Source organism: Eriocheir sinensis, chromosome 19 (genome assembly GCF_024679095.1).
Source record: "Eriocheir sinensis breed Jianghai 21 chromosome 19, ASM2467909v1, whole genome shotgun sequence".
NCBI lineage: Eukaryota > Metazoa > Arthropoda > Malacostraca > Decapoda > Varunidae > Eriocheir > Eriocheir sinensis.
In genome coordinates this window covers 16,302,510-16,322,510 of record NC_066527.1, presented here as the reverse complement: position 1 = coordinate 16,322,510, position 20,001 = coordinate 16,302,510, and the positions used below count along the sequence as shown (strand labels likewise).

At 41.2% G+C, this 20,001-nt stretch overlaps 2 protein-coding genes across 11 annotated transcripts in view; both read right to left on the bottom strand.

Moving 5' to 3' along the window:
- Positions 1-6,136, bottom strand: part of LOC127000789 (unconventional myosin-VI-like) — a 71,318-nt gene extending 65,182 nt beyond the window's left edge. For all 4 annotated transcript variants that reach the window (XR_007754524.1, XR_007754525.1, XM_050864831.1 and 1 more), the window contains exon 1: positions 6,012-6,136. The gene's annotated coding sequence lies outside the window, so the exon portion shown is untranslated. The remainder of the gene's footprint in view (positions 1-6,011) is intronic.
- Positions 6,137-9,581: 3,445 nt separating this feature from the next.
- Positions 9,582-19,373, bottom strand: LOC127000788 (torsin-1A-interacting protein 2-like). Of its 7 annotated transcripts, none has more exons than XR_007754521.1 (6): positions 19,249-19,367; positions 18,348-18,525; positions 17,218-17,902; positions 16,759-16,958; positions 10,149-13,140; positions 9,582-9,990 (listed from the first exon to the last, which is right to left on the bottom strand). XR_007754521.1 is itself a non-coding variant. In XM_050864829.1 (5 exons), the coding sequence occupies exons 2-5, from the start codon at positions 18,453-18,455 to the stop codon at positions 12,883-12,885; spliced, it is 1,251 nt and encodes a 416-aa protein (XP_050720786.1). In that variant the 5' UTR covers positions 18,456-18,529; positions 19,249-19,373; the 3' UTR covers positions 9,582-12,882. The 7 variants fall into 7 exon arrangements, 2 of the variants coding, with proteins under 2 accessions (XP_050720786.1, XP_050720785.1); XR_007754520.1 differs by having other exon boundaries at positions 9,582-10,077; positions 10,235-13,140; XR_007754519.1 differs by having other exon boundaries at positions 9,582-10,459; positions 10,615-13,140.
- Between the last annotated feature and the right edge of the window lie 628 nt (positions 19,374-20,001).

The window sequence follows — 20,001 nt, the reverse complement described above, 5'->3', positions numbered from 1 at the left end:
CTCTTCCCTTTTCCTCTCCTTTAATACCTTTTTTCCTATCTTTTGTTACTATCTTAATTGTGTGTTTTTTTTACAACAAAGGAGACAGCTCAATGGCACACACAAAAAAAGGAAACAATAATAAAAAAAAAAGCCCGCTACTCGCTGCTCCTAGAAAGAATCCAAGGAGGTGGTCAAAAGAGGAGTTTGCTTGGACTATTTCCTTGACTGACTGACTGGCTGGCTGGTTGACTGACTATCTCCTTGACTGAATGGATGACTATCTCCTTGACTGACTGACTGACTGGCTGGTTGACTGACTGAATGACTGACTATCTCCTTGACTGAATGGATGACTATTTCCTTGACTGACTGACTGACTGGCTGGTTGACTGACTGACTGACTGACTATCTCCTTGATCCATTACATTTCCTTTCTCCTTCTTTATCTTCCTTCTCTTCCTTTTTCTTCTCCTTTAATACCTCCATGACTCACACTATCCCCTCCTCCTCCTCTTCCTCTTCCCAATGTATTATTTTTTTTTTTACAGCAGAGTCAGTTCAAGGGCATAAAATAAAGGAAACAAATGTGAAAAAAAGCCCACAACTCAAAAATCCCGCTATACTCCTTCTTATCTCGAAGCTTTGAATTTATTATGATTATTAATGCAAACTTTAATATGGAAAAAAATCAACAACTGCCTTTTTTTCGATTTTTTTGTATACCTTATTTCCTTGGTGTATTTACAAGGAGTTGAATTTATTTGGTTTATTTATAAGAAGTCAAATTTTTATCATCATTTTTCTCTATTAATATAAACTTCAACATAAAAAATCAACAGGTGCTTTCTTCTATCTCTTGTTTTTATCTTCTTTTTCTGGTATATTTAAAGGAAGTGTAATTAATTTTATCGACATTCATCTCTATTAACTCCCTGACTGTGGATTTCCTACAGTCAGACCTCACCAAGCTACAGGAATGGAACAAAAAGTGGCTGCTACAACTCAATGAAGAAAAATGTAAAGTCGTGCACCTTGGGAGGGGATATCCAGCACACCAATACCACATGGGAAACACTCCACTATCCACCACAGAGGCAGAGAAAGACCTGGGAGTGTATGTTACCAGGCTACCAGTGAAGGGATATCCAGCACACCAATACCACATGGGAAACACTCCACTATCCACCACAGAGGCAGAGAAAGACCTGGGACTATATGTTACCAGGCTACCAGTGAAGGGATATCCAGCACACCAATACCACATGGGAAACACTCCACTATCCACCACAGAGGCAGAGAAAGACCTGGGACTATATGTTACCAGGCTACCAGTGAAGGGATATCCAGCACACCAATACCACATGGGAAACACTCCACTATCCACCACAGAGGCAGAGAAAGACCTGGGACTATATGTTACCAGGCTACCAGTGAAGGGATATCCAGCACACCAATACCACATGGGAAACACTCCACTATCCACCACAGAGGCAGAGAAAGACCTGGGACTATATGTTACCAGGCTACCAGTGAAGGGATATCCAGCACACCAATACCACATGGGAAACACTCCACTATCCACCACAGAGGCAGAGAAAGACCTGGGACTATATGTTACCAGGCTACCAGTGAAGGATATCCAGCACACCAGTACCACATGGAAACACTCCACTATCCACCACAGAGGCAGAGAAAGACCTGGGACTATATGTTACCAGGCTACCAGTGAAGGGATATCCAGCACACCAATACCACATGGGAAACACTCCACTATCCACCACAGAGGCAGAGAAAGACCTGGGACTATATGTTACCAGGCTACCAGGGAAAGCCAAATCCGTGCCAATCACAGCGTATCTATAAAGGAAGTGTAATTTATTTTATTAACATTTCTCTCTTTTGTTCATACTCTGTCGTGTGGTTATCGTGCAACTCCACATATTTTCTTCGTACATTCCTTTTTAATCTTCTCTCTTTGGTATATTTAAAAGAAGTGTAATTAATTTTATCAACATCTCTCTCTCTATATTAATACTTTGCTGTGTGGCTATTGTGCACCTTCACCTAATTTCTTCGCTCATTATTTTTTTTTCATCTTCTTTCCTCGGTATATTTAAAGGAAGTGTAATTCATTTTATCAACATTCATCTCTCTCTTAATACCTTGCTGCGTGATTATCGTGCACCTCCACCCAATTTTTTTACACATTCCTTTTTCCCCATCGCTAATCAAGCCTGGAACACAAAATTCATCCAAGCATGGGTGACAAGAGATCCTGAAGGCCACACACACACACACACACACACACACACATTACATATCAACACACACACACACACAGACACCTTACATATCATTGCTCATATAATTAGATCCTGCATGTAAGAAAACAATTAAACTGTTTAATATTGCCCCAGATAAAAATAAATAAATAAATAAACAAATAAATAAAAATATAGGTACACCACATGATATATACACATAGGGAAGAATGGTACACACACACACACACACACACACACACACACACACACACACACACACACACACACACACACTAAGCACAAACACACACACAGATCAGTCATTTGGCCACCACATGAAAATATATGTACAGGAATGTTAGATAAGATACAAAAAGTAGTGAAAGAAATATTATCAAGTCTTTAGCACCTACCCTGTGAGGCGAGATTAGAGAGATTAAGCCCTCCAACACTTGAGGAGATAAGAGAGACGGGAGACATAATTATGAAGTGTGACGTGAAGGAAGTGAAAAAGTGGGTAATGAAGATTCTCCGTTTGACGTATCTCCGTAACAAACACAAAGACACGAATGTAAGTTGGAAAAGCTTACACCATACACCCTCTGTTTGAATTTACTGTAAGGAAATACCAAAGAAATTCCAGCACAATGGGACCAAAGCTGAATATTCCTGATACATAAATAAAAAAGCTTACACTATACACCCTCTGTTTGAATTTACTGTAAGGAAATACCAAAGAATTCCAGCACAATAAGACCAAAGCTGAATATTCCTGATACATAAATAAAAAAGCTTACACCATACACCCTCTGTTTGAATTTACTGTAAGGAAATACCAAAGAAATTCCAGCAAAATGGGACCAAAGCTAAATATTCCTGATACATAAATAAAAAAGCTTACACCATACACCCTCTGTTTGAATTTACTGTAAGGAAATACCAAAGAAATTCCAGCACAATGGGACCAAAGCTAAATATTCCTGATACATAAATGAAAAAGCTTACACCATACACCCTCTGTTTGAATTTACTGTAAGGAAATACCAAAGAATTCCAGCAAAATGGGACCAAAGCTGAATATTCCTGATACATAAATAAAAAAGCTTACACCATACACCCTCTGTTTGAATTTACTGTAAGGAAATACCAAAGAAATTCCAGCAAAATGGGACCAAAGCTAAATATTCCTGATACATAAATAAAAAAGCTTACACAATACACCCTCTGTTTGAATTTACTGTAAGGAAATACCAAAGAATTCCAGCAAAATGGGACCAAAGCTGAATATTCCTGATACATAAATAAAAAAGCTTACACAATACACCCTCTGTTTGAATTTACTGTAAGGAAATACCAAAGAAATTCCAGCAAAATGGGACCAAAGCTGAATATTCCTGATACATAAATAAAAAAGCTTACACCATACACCCTCTGTTTAATTTACTGTAAGGAAATACCAAAGAAATTCCAGCACAATGGGACCAAAGCTAAATATTCCTGATACATAAATGAAAAAAGATTTGTTAGTGAAATTTGTGCCCTAGAAAAGTTAACTATTACGTATTCTAGGTAAGACAACTATTAATAAGAATAAGAAACTTTCCAAAGGTCAATATTCCTGAGAAGAGAAAAGAGGTGTAGGAGAGGTACACACACACACACACACACACACACACACACACACACACACACACATAGGTAAATACACACACACAAAAAAAAAGGGAAATACAACTAGATATATACACACACAATAAAACAAGATAAATACAACTAAATATACACACACAGACACAAAAAAAAAGGTAATAAGAAAAGCATTAAACACCCCTGGGTCGCCTGAATAGAGTTTTAGCAAATCTAAAGACATGGTGTAGTACTGGTTTGCTAGGCGCTAATGGGTAGAGGCCAGCCATTGGAACCCACCTAACCAACACAACACCATGTCAATAGATTTCGCTCAAATTCTATTCAGTTGACTCATGGGTGTTTGGTACATTATTGATAACTATATATCTACATTACTACCGATAATATCCATCCATTACCGTTTTTTTCATCACCAGAAAGACAACTATGATACAACATGCTCATCCCCAAAACAATACATCCAACCCCACCACAGGGAATAAACGGACATTAAACGATGATGATGATGATGATGAATACACAAAATGCAAACTGTACGGCCTGAGGGGGGGGGGGGGCAGTCTATAGTAAATAATCAGAACTTCACCTAACTCACTCCAGTGCTTAAGGCTATTTTTTTTTCCTGAAAGATCGTAACATGCTAATAGACACTCTTTATAAATGGTTCTGATTCAAATTGCTCATTTCTGGGATAATAGTTTTTCCAGCTGCCCGTCACTGCACCCTGACACTTCGAATGTTTCACTTGGTGTTGCCAATTTTTCTGTTAACTGTTACTAGAACAAAAAATGAACAAAAAGACTAAAAAGGAGCTAGAAAAAAAAATGCGTGGTGGCGTGGATGGCATGCCTAGCTATGAATCGGTGGGCACATTTTAGAATCCCGGCCCAGGGAGTCAGTGAACAGCCCACCCAACTGTTTATCCCCTTTTGAGCTGGTTGATAAATGGATACGTGGGGAAACCTGGGAATGGTAACGTGTAAGGAAAATAAAGTTGGAAGCATACACTATTACTGTGAGTGGCTGCAGTGCTTGTCTCCATCTCACTGGCCCTTTGAGCTTCTGGTGGGAGAAAACAATAACCCGACACAGGGCCAGTGCAACATATGGGTTACCACAGTTTACCTTCCCTTGGTGACCCCAGGTATCCATTTATCGACCACCTTGAAAGGGAGGATGTACAGTTGGGTGGATTGCGTACTGAATGCCCAGGCTGGAATTCTAACCCAGGCCTGCAGATTCATAGTTAGGGATGCTAAGCACAACACCACTGGCCCTGAGTCCTAGGGTGATGGGTTATTTCTCACCACAGGCTTAAAGGGGCGATGTGACAGAGATGAGCACCAAGGCCACGCACAGCTATTGCTTATGCCCCAAACTTTACCTTTTGACAAAACGTATGACATCCCAGTCAATATACGTTACTAAGAGGAAGCGAGATTGCATGTATACATATAAAATGTTCCTGATCTTTCAACTAATGCTAACACAAAGTCACCAATGATAAGGACAAAGTTGGTGGATTAGGTACACACACACACACACACACCTAGGTAAATACTAAATACACACTAGATATATACACACAATAAAACAAGGTAAATACAACTAAATATACACGAAAAAAAAAAGAATAGGTGATTACAACTAGGTAAACACACACACACACACACACACACACACACACACACACACACACACACACACACACACATACACACACACACACACACACCTAGGTAAATACTAAATACACACTAGATATATACACACAATAAAACAAGGTAAATACAACTAAATATACATGCAAAAAAAAAAAGAATAGGTGATTACAACTAGGTAAACACACACACACACACACACACACACACACACACACACACACACACACAAAGCCACAGGGAGGAGATACAAACACTAACACCACATACTTCCCCCCAGGTGTCCCCTTCTCCCCTGTGACCTCCCCTGGGACACCATAGAGGGGGACACACGCCCCCTTCCCCCTTTACATAACAGCTGTCAACCACACGCACACACACACATACACACACTTCCCCTTTAAACCCCCCTCTCCCGCCTTTCCCCAGCCTCCCCCCGGGTTGGTGTTATTACCTCAGGGTGGGCGGGGGTCTGAGCTCCCCCTGGTCGTCTTTGGAGGTCCAGGGGTCGTGTTGAAGAGCCACAATCGGTAAAAATGTTAAAACCTCCCGCCGGCCGCCGTCTTCCTGCCCCGTTTGTTTACTCTTAACAGGTGTTTCCGCCCTGCTCCAGCGTTCATGCCTGCCTTCAATGCCTATTTTAGCTTATTTCATTATTTACTGTGGCTAAAAAAGGATGTGTAAGGATTTGTAATATTATAAGTGAGTGCGTGGGTTTGTTTCATGCGTGGGTGATGTGTTTGAGTCCATTTTTGGAATTACCGCTTTGCTCATGCCCCCCTGCACTGCCTATTTTAGCTTATTTTCCTATTTTCTGTGGCTAAAAATGGATGTGTAAGGATTTGCAATATTATAAATTGAGTGCGTGGGTTTGTTTCATGCGTGGGTGGTGTGTTTGAGTCCATTTTTGGTGTTACTGGCCTTCACTGCCTATTTTAGCTTATTTTCTGGTTTTCTATGTCTATAAATAAATGTATAGGTCTTTTGTGTAATAAGAAATGTGTGTGTGGGTTTATTTTATGCGTGGGTGGTGTTTTGAGTCCATTTCTGGTGTATCGCTTTGCTCATGCTTCCCTTCACTGCGTATTTTAGCTTATTTTCCTATTTTCTGTGGCTAAAAATGGATGTGTAAGGATCTGTAATATTATGAGTGAGTGCGTGGGTTTGTTTCATGCGTGGGTGATATGTTTGAGTCCATTTTTGGTCCTACCCCTCTGCTCATGCCCCCCTTCACTGTCTATTTCAGCTTATTTCCTAGTTTTCTAAGTCTAAAAATAGGTGTATAGGGCTTTTTTTGTAATTGGACATAAGTGTTTTTGTTTCATGCGTGAGTGGTGTTTGAATTAATTTTTGGTATACTTTAATTATCGCTTTAAGTAATTGCTCATGCCTCCCTTCACTGCATATTTTAGCTTATTTCCTAGTTTTCTAAGTCTAAAAATAGGTGTATAGGGCTTTTTTGTAATTGGATATAAGTGTTTTTGTTTCATGCGTGAGCTAGTGGTGTTTGAATGAATTTTTGGTACGTTTATCTTTCTTTACTGCATATTTCAGCTTATTTCCTAGTTTTTTAAGTCTAAAAATGGGTATTTCATGCGTGGGTGCTGTGTGGGAGTCCCTTTTGGTGTTATATATTTTATTAGTTGGTGTCTCGATATCTATACTTCCTATTTTAATCATATTCCAAATTTTCTACGTCTAAAAATGTGTATAGGGATTTATATTATTATAAACGAGTGTGTGAGTTTGTTCAGTGTGTTAATTATGCGTGTGAGTCATCTATGTAGTGCTGTTTTTGTTGTTGTTGCCGCAATGACTATTTTTATTGTAATTTCTATTTTATAAGTCTAAAAATGGGTTTATGGGTCTTTTAATAATTATAAATGGGAGTGCGTGGGTGTTGTGTGGGAGTAATCTTTTTTTTTATTTATTTTTTTTTTTTTAATGTTGTCGTACGTCTGTTCATGCCTCTTAATTTGACTTCCTATTTAAGATTTTATTCCACTTCTCTACGGCTTAAAATTAAAATGTATGTGTTAAGTTTTATTTGATGGCTAGCTACGATTGTGTGTGTGTGTGTGTGTGTGTGTGTGTGTGTGTGTGTGTGTGTGTGTGTTAATTAATTTCTCGCGTGGATGCTGCAGTGTTTCTGGAGTCCATATTTGGGGTTCCTTTTATGCCGCCGCCTCTCTGCTGTCTGTTCAAGCATCTTTATTTATTTGCAAAAGTCTATTTTCTTTGTATTTCCTTTGTTTACTTTCTTTGTATTTCCTTTGTTTACTTTCTTTGTATTTTCTTTGTCTCCTTTCTTTGTATTTCCTTTGTTTACTTTCTTTGTATTTCCTTTGTTTACTTTCTTTGTATTTCCTTTGTTTACTTTCTTTGTATTTCCTTTGTTTACTTTCTTTGTATTTCCTTTGTTTACTTTCTTTGTATTTCCTTTGTTTACTTTCTTTGTGTTTCCTTTGTTTACTTTCTTTGTGTTTCCTTTGTTAACTTTCTTTGTATTTCCTTTGTTTACTTTCTTTGTATTTCCTTTGTTTACTTTCTTTGTTTTTCCTTTGTTAACTTTCTTTGTATTTCCTTTGTTAACTTTCTTTGTATTTTCTTTGTTTACTTTCTTTGTATTTCCTTTGTTTACTTTCTTTGTATTTCCTTTGTTTACTTTCTTTGTATTTCCTTTGTTAACTTTCTTTGTATTTCCTTTGTTTACTTTCTTTGTATTTCCTTTGTTTACTTTCTTTGTATTTCCTTTGTTTACTTTCTTTGTATTTCCTTTGTTAACTTTCTTTGTATTTCCTTTGATTACTTTCTTTGTATTTCCTTTGTTAACTTTCTTTGTATTTCCTTTGTTTACTTTCTTTGTATTTCCTTTGTTTACTTTCTTTGTATTTCCTTTGTTTACTTTCTTTGTATTTCCTTTGTTTACTTTCTTTGTATTTCCTTTGTTAACTTTCTCTTTTGTTAACTTTCTTTGTATTTTCTTTGTTTACTTTCTTTGTATTTCCTTTGTTAACTTTCTTTGTATTTCCTTTGTTTACTTTCTTTGTATTTCCTTTGTTTACTTTCTTTGTATTTCCTTTGTTTACTTTCTTTGTATTTCCTTTGTTTACTTTCTTTGTATTTCCTTTGTTTACTTTCTTTGTATTTCCTTTGTTAACTTTCTTCGTATTTCCTTTGTTTACTTTCTTTGTATTTCCTTTGTTTACTTTCTTTGTATTTCCTTTGTTAACTTTCTTTGTATTTCCTTTGTTAACTTTCTTCGTATTTCCTTTGTTAACTTTCTTTGTATTTCCTTTGTTAACTTTCTTTGTATTTCGCCTTTGTATCCTTTCTTCGTATTTCCTTTGTTTACTTTCTTTGTATTTCCTTTGTTGTTTACTTGCAACAATAAACAATCATTCAATCAATATTTAATCCTTTGTCTACTTTCTTTCTATTTAAGTCTATTTTCTTTCATTATAAGTCAGTTTTATTTCTTTCTTTCTTGATATCGTCACCCTACTTGTCACTGATACCTTCCCTTATCTTTATTTCATGATAATTTTATCTTTACGGCGACAAATTTGAGTGTTTAGGTTTAATTCATGTTATTCACCAAGGAACTTAGCAAAGAAGGGGGCGTGGCCTATTTCCACTCTGGCAAATGATATGCACGCACTGGGGAAGGGGGCGGAGCTTATGTGGTAGTCTGCCCAATGATATGCAAGCACTGGGGAAGGGGGAGGAGCTTCTCTGGTAGTCTGGCCAATGATATGCAAGCACTGGGGAAGGGGGCGGGGCTAATCTGCCAGGGTAAGCTGAACGGAGTATAGCTACGTTCAAATTCAATAGGGTTAAGAATAATACACAGAATCCTATTATAAAAACTCCATATTTCGATGTATAAAATACACTCTACATTTTGTTCACTCCGTAATGATTATATTTTCAAACAGATGAAAAGCAAACTGTTAAAAGAAATTATTGTCTAGGAACACAATTGGGAAAAAAAGGATGAAGATGATGAGAGAGAGAGAGAGAGAGAGAGAGAGAGAGAGAGAGAGAGAGAGAGAGAGAGAGAGAGAGAGAGAGAGAGAGAGAGAGAGAGAGAGAGAGAGAGAGAGAGAGATTGTCAGACGTTGATTAACATTCCAAAATCCTTTATAAGATGATCTGAACAACAAATCTAAGCCTGTTATATCCAGTTGCAATCTATCCCATGCATCCTTCTGTGAGCCCACCACCAAGCTAACCAAATGAAGAGCCTTGGAAACAAAAAGGGGAGCTTATCCATCACGTTAAGCAAAGAGGGGGAACTGATCCACTAAATTAACCAATGACGAACTTTTAAAACACACACAGACTGGCTTGTCCACGAAACTAACCAATAGCAAGTCTCAGAAACGGAAAGGGGAGGAGCTTACCCACCAAATTAACCAATAGGGGCAAGCCTTGGGAGCAAAGAGAGGCGGAGCTTATCCACTAAATTAACCAGTGACGAGCTTTGAAAACACACACAGAATGGCTTGTCCACGAAACTAACCAATTATAAGTCTCAGAAATGGAAAGGGGAGGAGCTTACCCACCAAATCAACCAATGGGGCCAAACCTTGGGAGCAAAGAGAGGCGGAGCTTATCCACCAAGTTAACCAATGAGGAATTTTGGAAACACACAGACTAGAGAATCCACAAAACTAACCAATAATAAGTCTCAGAAATGGAAAGGGGAGGAGCTTACCCACCAAATCAACCAATGGGGGCAAGCCTTGGGAGCAAAGAGAGGCGGAGCTTATTCACCAAGTTAACCAATGAGGAATTTTGGAAACACACACAGACTGGCTTGTCCACGAAACTAACCAATAGCAAGTCTCAGAAACGGAAAGGGGAGGAGCTTACCCACCAAATTAACCAATGGCAAGGCTTGGGAGGAAAGAGAGGCGGAGCTTATCCACCAAATTAACCAATGACGAGCTTTGGAAACACACACAGACTGGCTTGTCCACGAAACTAACCAATAACAAGTCTCAGAAACGGGAAGGGGAGGAGCTTACCCACCAAATTAACCAATGGCAAACCTTGGGAGCAAAGAGGTGGAGCTTATCCACTAAATTAACCAGTGACGAGCTTTGGAAACACACACAGAATGGCTTGTCCACGAAACTAACCAATAACAAGTCTCAGAAACGGGAAGGGGAGGAGCTTACCCACCAAATCAACCAATGGGGGCAAGCCTTGGGAGCAAAGAGGTGGAGCTTATCCACCAAATTAACCAATGACGAGCTTTGGCAACACACACAGACTGGCTTGTCCACGAAACTAACCAATAGCAAGTCTCAGAAACGGGAGTGGGAGGAGCTTACCCACCAAATTAACCAATGGCAAGGCTTGGGAGCAAAGAGAGGCGGAGCTTATCCACCAAGTTAACCAACGAGGAAATTTGGAAACACACAGACTAGAGTATCCACGAAAGCACCGTTGCCAGATTATCGTACTCTTAGCCTCGTATTTACCAGTTTCTGAGCCGTAGCTATTGCCATAAAACACCAATAATGAACAATTTTAACCATAACTATATATGAAGGCAGTTACTGGGGTCGAGGAGGCAGTTTTTGGGTCGGAAATTGGCAAACATATGAAGAGGAGTACGACAATCTGGCACCGTTGCACGAAAGTAACCAATAGCAAGTCTCAGAAACGGAAAGGGGAGGAGCTTATCTACCAAGTTAACCAAACGACATCCCTTATAAAAAAAAGGAAAAGATGGGAGGATATACTACAGATGCATGTGATAGTGGAGCTCATCTCTGTCCCACTGCCCCTTATGCCTATGGTGAGGGAAAGTTGGAAAGTTTCGTTTAGTCGGCGCAACATGTGGGCATATGCCGGAGAGAGACAGAAGGGGTAGGAATTATAGGAGAAGGGAACAGAACCCAGGAGACGGGACACAACCCCCGATTAATACCTGGTACCCATTCACTGCTGGGTGGACAGGGACGTAGGGTATTGGAAAAGCCGCCCAATTTTTCCACTCCGCCCGCTGTGGTGAGGGAACCCTTAATCCGACATATAGCCAATGTGACATCTGAGCTACCACAATTTACCTTCCACAGGTTTCCCCAGGCTGAAAAGAATGATGAACCACTGCACCACGTAAGCACTCACAATAAAAGGGAGGACTTCAAATCCCTATAGCACCAGCACCTATCACAAGGGAACCATTTATCCTTAACCTACAGACAACCTCTCCGAAAGATCATGGATGCAAATAACCTGTGAATAAATAGTAAAATTACCTTGACCAGTACATGACTCAACCCTGCCAACCCTGCCATCATTACCAATAAGAATTAACTCTCTCTCCCAGCAGTAAGATAAAACCTCTCTCAGGAGGGGCGTGGCTTGTGGGTGAACTAGCCAATGATATGCACTGAATGAGGAAGGGGGCGGGGCTTAAATACAAGGTTGGTTTGAACATTAAGCAAATTTGAAGCTAAAATACAATAATAAATAAGTTATGTATAATTAAATAAAAACTGCTCATAAAACACACACACATATATAAGGAAAGTAGAGAGGATTCAGAGGGCAGCAATATAGTTTGTTCTAGGACTACCAGATTGAACATACTAAGAAAGATTCAAGCAGTTGAACTTACCAACACTGGAACAGAGGGAGAGAGGAGACCTGATTGTGGTGTATAGGGTGCTGAATAGGATGGAGGAAAAGTTGGAAAGTTTCGTTTAGTCGGCGCAACATGTGGTCATATGGCGGAGAGAGACAGAAGGGGAAGGAATTATAGGAGAAAGGAACAGATCCCAGGAGACGGGACACAACCCCCGATTAATACCTGGTACCCATTCACTGCTGGGTGGACAGGGGCATAGGGTATCAGGAAAGCCGCCCAAATTTTTCCACTTCGCCCGGGAATCGAACCCAGGCTCTATGGGATGGAGGAAGTAGACAAGGATGACCTAATAACATGGGACACAGGAGTCAAGAGGTCATGGAAGGAAGATGAAAAAGGAAGTCTGTAGAAGAGACATAAGGAGAATAGCCTTTCAAAAGAGCAGTGGTGGAAAGATGTGATTCAAGCGAAGATGATTCATGGATTTTAAGGCCAAGTTGGAGACGGGACAGTATGAGCGTCGTTCCTTTCCTGTATACCACAACTAATACACACACACACACACACACACACACACACACACACACACACACACACAGAAGCATTAAATAATATACACACAAAAATTTCTAACCTAATACGACCCACACGTTTCTCTCTCCCTCCCTCCCTCTCTCTCTCTCTCTCTCTCTCTCTCTAAGTCCCCTTCTCTCCCTCTCTACACAGGGCACAGCTCCATCACCCTGGCCGGCCTCTCTGGTCTAATAAGCAAAGGTGCGTTAGCCGTCCGGGAGATGAGGGCAGACACATCCTTCTCCTTCAGTCCCCCCTTACTCCCACTACTCCCCGCCTCCCCCTCCCCCTCGTCCCCATCCCCCCATGCCCCCTCCAAGTGTGCGTCCACCAGTGAGTCGAGACGCGAGTAGGCCAGGTCCTGATATGTCCCCGGCACCTCCGCCAGTAGAAAGATGACAGCCTGTAGGGGGATAAATAATGGTAAATAAAGAGGAGAATAATGGAAAATGGGAAACTATAATAGGGAGATAAAAGGGAAAATGGGAATAACATGTATGGGGAATGAGAGAAAATGGGAGTTGATTAATTAGGTTAGGTTAGGTTAGATATACCACACCACACCACACATACCGTAAAGGAGTTGGGATTAGGTTAGGTTAGGTTAAGTATAGCACACCACACCACACATACCGTAAAGGAGTTGGGATTAGGTTAGGTTAAGTTAGGTTAGGTTAGGTTAAGTATAGCACACCACATCACACATACCGTAAAGGAATTGGAATTAGGTTAAGTTAGGTTAGGTTAGGTTAAGTATACCACACCACACCACACAAACCGTAAAGGAATTGGAATTAGGTTAAGTTAGGTTAGGTTAGGTTAGGTTAGGTTAGGTTAAGTATACCACACCACATCACACACACCGTAAAGGAGTTGGGATTAGGTTAAGTTAGGTTAGGTTAAGTATAGCACACCACATCACACATACCGTAAAGGAGTTGGGATTAGGTTAAGTTAGGTTAGGTTAAGTATACCACACCACACCACACATACTGTAAAGGAGTTGGGATTAGGTTAAGTTAGGTTAGGTTAGGTTAAGTATAGCACACCACACCACACATACTGTAAAGGAGTTGGGATTAGGTTAGGTTAGGTTAGGTTAGGTTAAGTATACCACACCACATCACACAAACCGTAAAGGAGTTGGGATTAGGTTAAGTTAGGTTAGGTTAGGTTAAGTATAGCACACCACATCACACAAACCGTAAAGGAGTTGGGATTAGGTTAAGTTAGGTTAGGTTAGGTTAAGTATACCACACCACATCACACAAACCGTAAAGGAGTTGGGATTAGGTTAAGTTAGGTTAGGTTAGGTTAAGTATAGCACACCACATCACACAAACCGTAAAGGAGTTGGGATTAGGTTAAGTTAGGTTAAGTTAGGTTAAGTATAGCACACCACATCACACAAACCGTAAAGGAGTTGGGATTAGGTTAAGTTAGGTTAGGTTAAGTATAGCACACCACATCACACAAACCGTAAAGGAGTTGGGATTAGGTTAAGTTAGGTTAGGTTAGGTTAAGTATACCACACCACACCACACATACCGTAAAGGAGTTGGAATTAGGTTAAGTTAGGTTAGGTTAAGTATAGCACACCACATCACACATACTGTAAAGGAGTTGGAATTAGGTTAAGTTAGATTAGGTTAGGTTAGGTTAAGTATAGCACACCACATCACACATACCGTAAAGGAGTTGGGATTAGGTTAAGTTAGGTTAGGTTAAGTATAGCACACCACATCACACATACCATAAAGGAGTTGGGATTAGGTTAAGTTAGGTTAGGTTAAGTATAGCACACCACATCACACATACCATAAAGGAGTTGGGATTAGGTTAGGTTAGGTTAGGTTAAGTATAGCACACCACATCACACACACCGTAAAGGAGTTGGGATTAGGTTAAGTTAGGTTAGGTTAAGTATAGCACACCACACCACACATACCGTAAAGGAGTTGGAATTAGGTTAAGTTAGGTTAGGTTAAGTATACCACACCACATCACACACACCGTAAAGGAGTTGGAATTAGGTTAAGTTAGATTAGGTTAGGTTAGGTTAAGTATACCACACCACATCACACATACCGTAAAGGAGTTGGGATTAGGTTAAGTTAGATTAGGTTAGGTTAGGTTAAGTATAGCACACCACATCACACATACCATAAAGGAGTTGGGATTAGGTTAAGTTAGGTTAGGTTAGGTTAGGTTAGGTATACCACACCACATCACACAAACCATAAAGGAGTTGGAATTAGGTTAAGTTAGGTTAAGTTAGGTTAGGTTAAGTATAGCACACCACATCACACATACCGTAAAGGAGTTGGAATCAAGAGATATTTTTACCAACTCCGACTTCGATTCTAACTCTGGAGAAAAATAGACGACTGCAGCGACACAGACTCTACACCATTGCTACCAACACCTCCCATTAACCCACACACCCGCTGTTGCCAGATTATCATACTCAGAGCATAGTATTTACCGGTTTCTGACGCCTAACTATTGCCAAGAAGCATCAGGATCTAACTCTTTTAACGACAACTATAAATGAGTTTCGTTATTGGAGCCCAGAAGACAGTTTTGGGGTAGGAAGTCGGGAAATATAATCGGCTGAGTATGACAATCTGGCAACGTTGGTTTGAGTGTGTGTGTGGGAAGGTTAGGTTAGGTTGTGCAAGGAAACTTATTAATGGGGCAAGAGAGAGAGAGAGGGCAAGTTTGAGTGTGTGTGTGTGTGGGGGAAGGTTAGGTTAGCTTGTGCAAGGGCAAGAGGGAGGAGGAGTTTCAGTGTGTGTATGGGAAGGTTACGTTAGGTTGTGCAAGGAAACTTATGTGGGGCGAGAGAGAGAGAGAGGGCAAGTTTGAGTGTGTGTGTGTGTGGGGGAAGGTTAGGTTAGGTTGTGCAAGGGCGAGAGGGAGGAGGAGTTTCAGTGTGTGTTGGAGGGTTAGGTTAGGTTGTGCAAGGAAACTTATGCGGGTCGAGAGAGAGAGGGCAAGTTTGAGCATGTGTGTGTGTGGGAAGGTTAGGTTAGCTTGTGCAAGGGCGAGAGGGAGGAGGAGTTTCAGTGTGTGTTGGAGGGTTAGGTTAGGTTAGGTTGTGCAAGGAAAATTTTGCGGGGCGAGAGAGAGAGGACAAGTTTGAGTGTGTGTGTGTGTGGGAAGGTTAGGTTAGCTTGTGCAAGGGCGAGAGGTGGGAGGAGTTTAAGAGTGTATTGGAGATTTAGGTTAGGTTAGGTTAGGTTGTGCAAGGAAACTTATGCAGGGCGAGAGACTGAGGGCAAGTTTGAGTGTGTGTGTGTGGGAAGGTTAGGTTAGCTTGTGCAAGGGCGAGAGGGAGGAGGAGTTTCAGTGTGTGTATGGGAAGGTTACGTTAGGTTGTGCAAGGAAACTTATGCAGGGCGAGAGAGGGAGGGGAAGTTTGAGCATGTGTCTGTATGGGAAGGTTAGGTTAGGTTGTGCAAGGGCGAGAGGGAGGAGGAGTTTCAGTGTGTGTATGGGAAGGTTACGTTAGGTTAGGTTGTGCAAGGAAACTTATGCGGGGTGAGAGAGAGAGGGTATGTTTGAGGGTGTGTGTAGAAAGGTTAGGTTAGGTTGTGCAAGGGCGAGAGGGAGGAGGAGTTTCAGTGTGTGTTGGAGGGTTAGGTTAGGTTAGGTTGTGCAAGGAAACTTATGCGGGGCGAGAGAGAGAGAGAGAAAGAGGGCTAGTTTGAGTGTGTGTGTGTGGGAAGGTTAGGTTAGCTTGTGCAAGGGCAAGAGGGTGGAGGAGTTTCAGTGTTTGTATGGGAAGGTTACGTTAGGTTAAGTTGGGCAAGGAAACCTATGTGGGGCGAGAGAGAGAGGACAAGTTTGAATGTGTGTGTGTGGGGGAAGGTTAGGTTAGCTTGTGCAACAGCGAGACGGAGGAGGAGTTTCAATGTGTGTATGGGAAGATTACGTTAGGTTGTGCAAGGAAACTTACGCGGGGCGAGAGAGAGAGAGCGGCTGAGTACGACAATCTGGCAACAATGCACACACCCACCTGTTTATAGGGCGCATTCTCGTTATCACAATAGGCGTGCAGGATCATGGCAGCGTGGCCCGGCAGGCTCTCCACGTTATGCACTACTGCCGCGTGAGCTCTGGATAGGCCACTCAGGGTGCGGTCCAGGTCCAGCTTCAAGGCCGCGCTGTCTCCCATGTACTGGCTTGTGCGTGTGTCGAACATCACGAACCGGCTGTCTGTTTGGGGTATAGGAAGAGGGAGGAGGGGTTAGTCAAGGGTGTGTGAGTGGTGTGTGTGTGTAAAGGTATGAGAGATAAAAGGGAGGAAGAGGAAGAGAAGGAGGGAGGTAGGGAGGGAAGGAGGGAGGGAGGGAGAGATTGTGTGTGTGTGTGTGTTTGAGTGTTATGATGAAGCTCGGTAAATATAGATGCAAGAAACATGAGTAAAATAAACTTGAAAAAAACAAAAACAAGGGACACACACACACACACACACCTTCAAAAGCATACTGCACAGCCTTAGCCAGATGGTGCGCTAGGCAGGAAGCGGCCCCTCTCGAGTCATCCGGCACCACCATGAGTAGGACGGCAGGCTGGGGCGGCTCATCGACCATCATCGCCTCGAGCTGGCCCAGGAGCCCCAGCCACACCTCCCTGGGCTGCGAGAACTCCCGATTCAACGTCTGGAGCTCGAGTTTCAAGTCTTCGTAAACGTCCGCGATCGGCTTGACTTTTTTCGCTGCTCTCTCCTCCTCTTCCCTTTTCTTAAGCGCCTGGTGGAGGGAGTATATGCCGACCAGGACCAGGAAACACACGAAGATCAGGAGCATTGGTGTTGGGCCCTGGTGGTGGTGGTGCGGGTGGTGCGAGTGCTGGTGTTTAGTGGGTGTGGTTGTGGTACCTTTCCCTCGCCCCTCCGCTGCAGCCTCCAGCACCTCCTCCCCTGCCTCCTCTTCTTCCCTGGTGGTGGTGCGTCGTCGCGTGGTGGTGGTGGTGGTGGAGGTGCAGCGGGTGTGGCCGGAGGTGTGGAGGGAGGTGGGTCCGGGCCTGCCAGGGGGGGTGGAGGGGGAGCCGTGGGGGTGGCGTTGCGTGGTGCCGTCTGGCAGGTCCGTTGGGGAGCTGTTCTTGCCGGTGCCTCTGCTTCTGTTGCCTCGGGTGGTCGTGTCATCGTCATCATCAGTCTGAAGGCAGAATTATTTTTATTTATCTTTACTTTTTATTTTTAGATTTATTTTTTTAAGTTTTGAGTTGGTGAAGAAGAAAACCTAAAACTTTATTCAATAATAACAATAATAGTAATAAAAAGATAATTATTTAAATGTTTGGTAAAGGAAAGAAACAAAAGGCTGTACAGATAATAATAATATGGCCAAAGACTTTACAAAATAATAATAATAATAATAATAATAATAATAATAATAATAATAATAATAATAATAACAGTAGTAGAGATTAAAAGACAACTATTTAAAGATTTGATTCAGAAAAGGAGAGATAGAAGATGATTATAAAAAAAACTACCCCCATTAAAAGAGGATTATATAAAAATCATCCGGTAAAAGATAATAATAATAATAATAATAATAATAATAATAATAATAATAATAATATTAGTGCCAACAGTACCTTATGTGTCAGTATATCATCATGTGCAGGGGGTGGCGTTGTCCTGCCATGGTCTCTGCTGCCGCTGCTGCTCCTCGGCCCCCGCAAGCCCCTCCGAGTGGTCGCCATGGGTCCAGTGTATGGGTGTGGGGCTTAAGTTACTTCCCTTCACTTCAGTAGCTTTATTTTGCTCCCTTACCTTTCTTACAAATCAGAGAAAGAAAATACAACACAGTCAGTCTATTTTCATTTCATTTCTAGGGGACCCGCAGAGGGCCACTCTCGGGTGGCATGATGTGCGGGGGTTGTACGGGGGATTCAAGGGGCCAGGACAGGATTAGGATAAAGGTTAGGATGAGGAAAGATATTGGGACATGGTGAAGGGCCAGGATTAGGGAGATAATGATTGATGATCCTATTCCTAAATGTGTCAAGAGTGGGACTATTAACTACATGAGATGGGAGATGATTCCACTCTTGGATGCTGCGGGGAAAGAATGAATATGCTAGTTTTAGTCTGGTAAGTGTGGTATTTAAGGTTATGGCTGCCTCTAGTAGATCGTGTAGTTGTTGGGTGTAAATAAGTGTCTTTGTTTATGTCCACTAAATTATTTGTGATTTTATATAGCATTGGTTGTCTGTGTACTCGTCTTCATGTTACTAATGGGTCGAGTTTTAGGTCTTGTTTAAGCAAAGTGACTGATGTGGTGTGCAGCTTTGCTTTGTATGGCCTCTAATTTATTGATGTTATTGTTAGCGTGTGGGTCCAAGACGGTGTCACAGTGTTCTATGTGCGGCCGAACGAGTCTTGTATGTCTAATCACTAGCCATTCCTTACCCCGGCAAACACACCCCATCTAGGCCTTATTTCGGGAGTACTAACCTATATACCGCCATTTTCCTGACCCAATACTATACTTACGGTAATAATAGTCAGCAGGAGCGGGTCACGAGCGGCCGGGTCACTCATACACGTCCAGAACCGGTTGATTTTTGTGTTATCATGGGAATTTTGAGGTTGTTGTGACCTCCATTACAGGGACACGAGCCTATTAATATTTATCTGTTTGTTTGTACCTATATATTTACCTATTAGGGTTTAACTATTTGCATATATCTATGTGTATTTATTTATATGTATTGACCTCATTGTATTTACTTATTTGTGCTTACCCAGTTGTATTTACCTGATTGCATTTACCTAGTATTGTGTATAGGCCTACTTGCGTTTATTTACTTGTATTTACTTATTTGTTTTTATCTATTTATATTCATTTAGGGCGTAAAGCGAGGTTAAAAAAGAGAAAAGAGAAAAAAAAATAGCTCAGAAAAAGAGAAAAAAAGTTGGTAAGAGAGAAAAAAGATATAAAGTTAAGTTAGAAGAAGAGAAAAGAGAAGCGAGGCAAAGGAGAAAAAGAGTAAAAGAGAGTTTAGAGGAAAATTATAAGAAAAAAAAAGAGAAAAAAAACTTAGGTGGTAACACTGCGAGCAACATGGCGGGAAAAGAGAAAAATACAAAAAAGTTCAGAAAAAGAGAAAAAAAAGTTAGTAAGAGAGAAAAAGAGATAAAGATAAGTTAAAAAAAGAGAAAAGAGAAGCTAAGAAGATGAGAAAAAGAGAAGCTAAGAAGATGAGAAAAAGAGTAAAAGAGAAGCTAAGAAGATGAGAAAAAGAG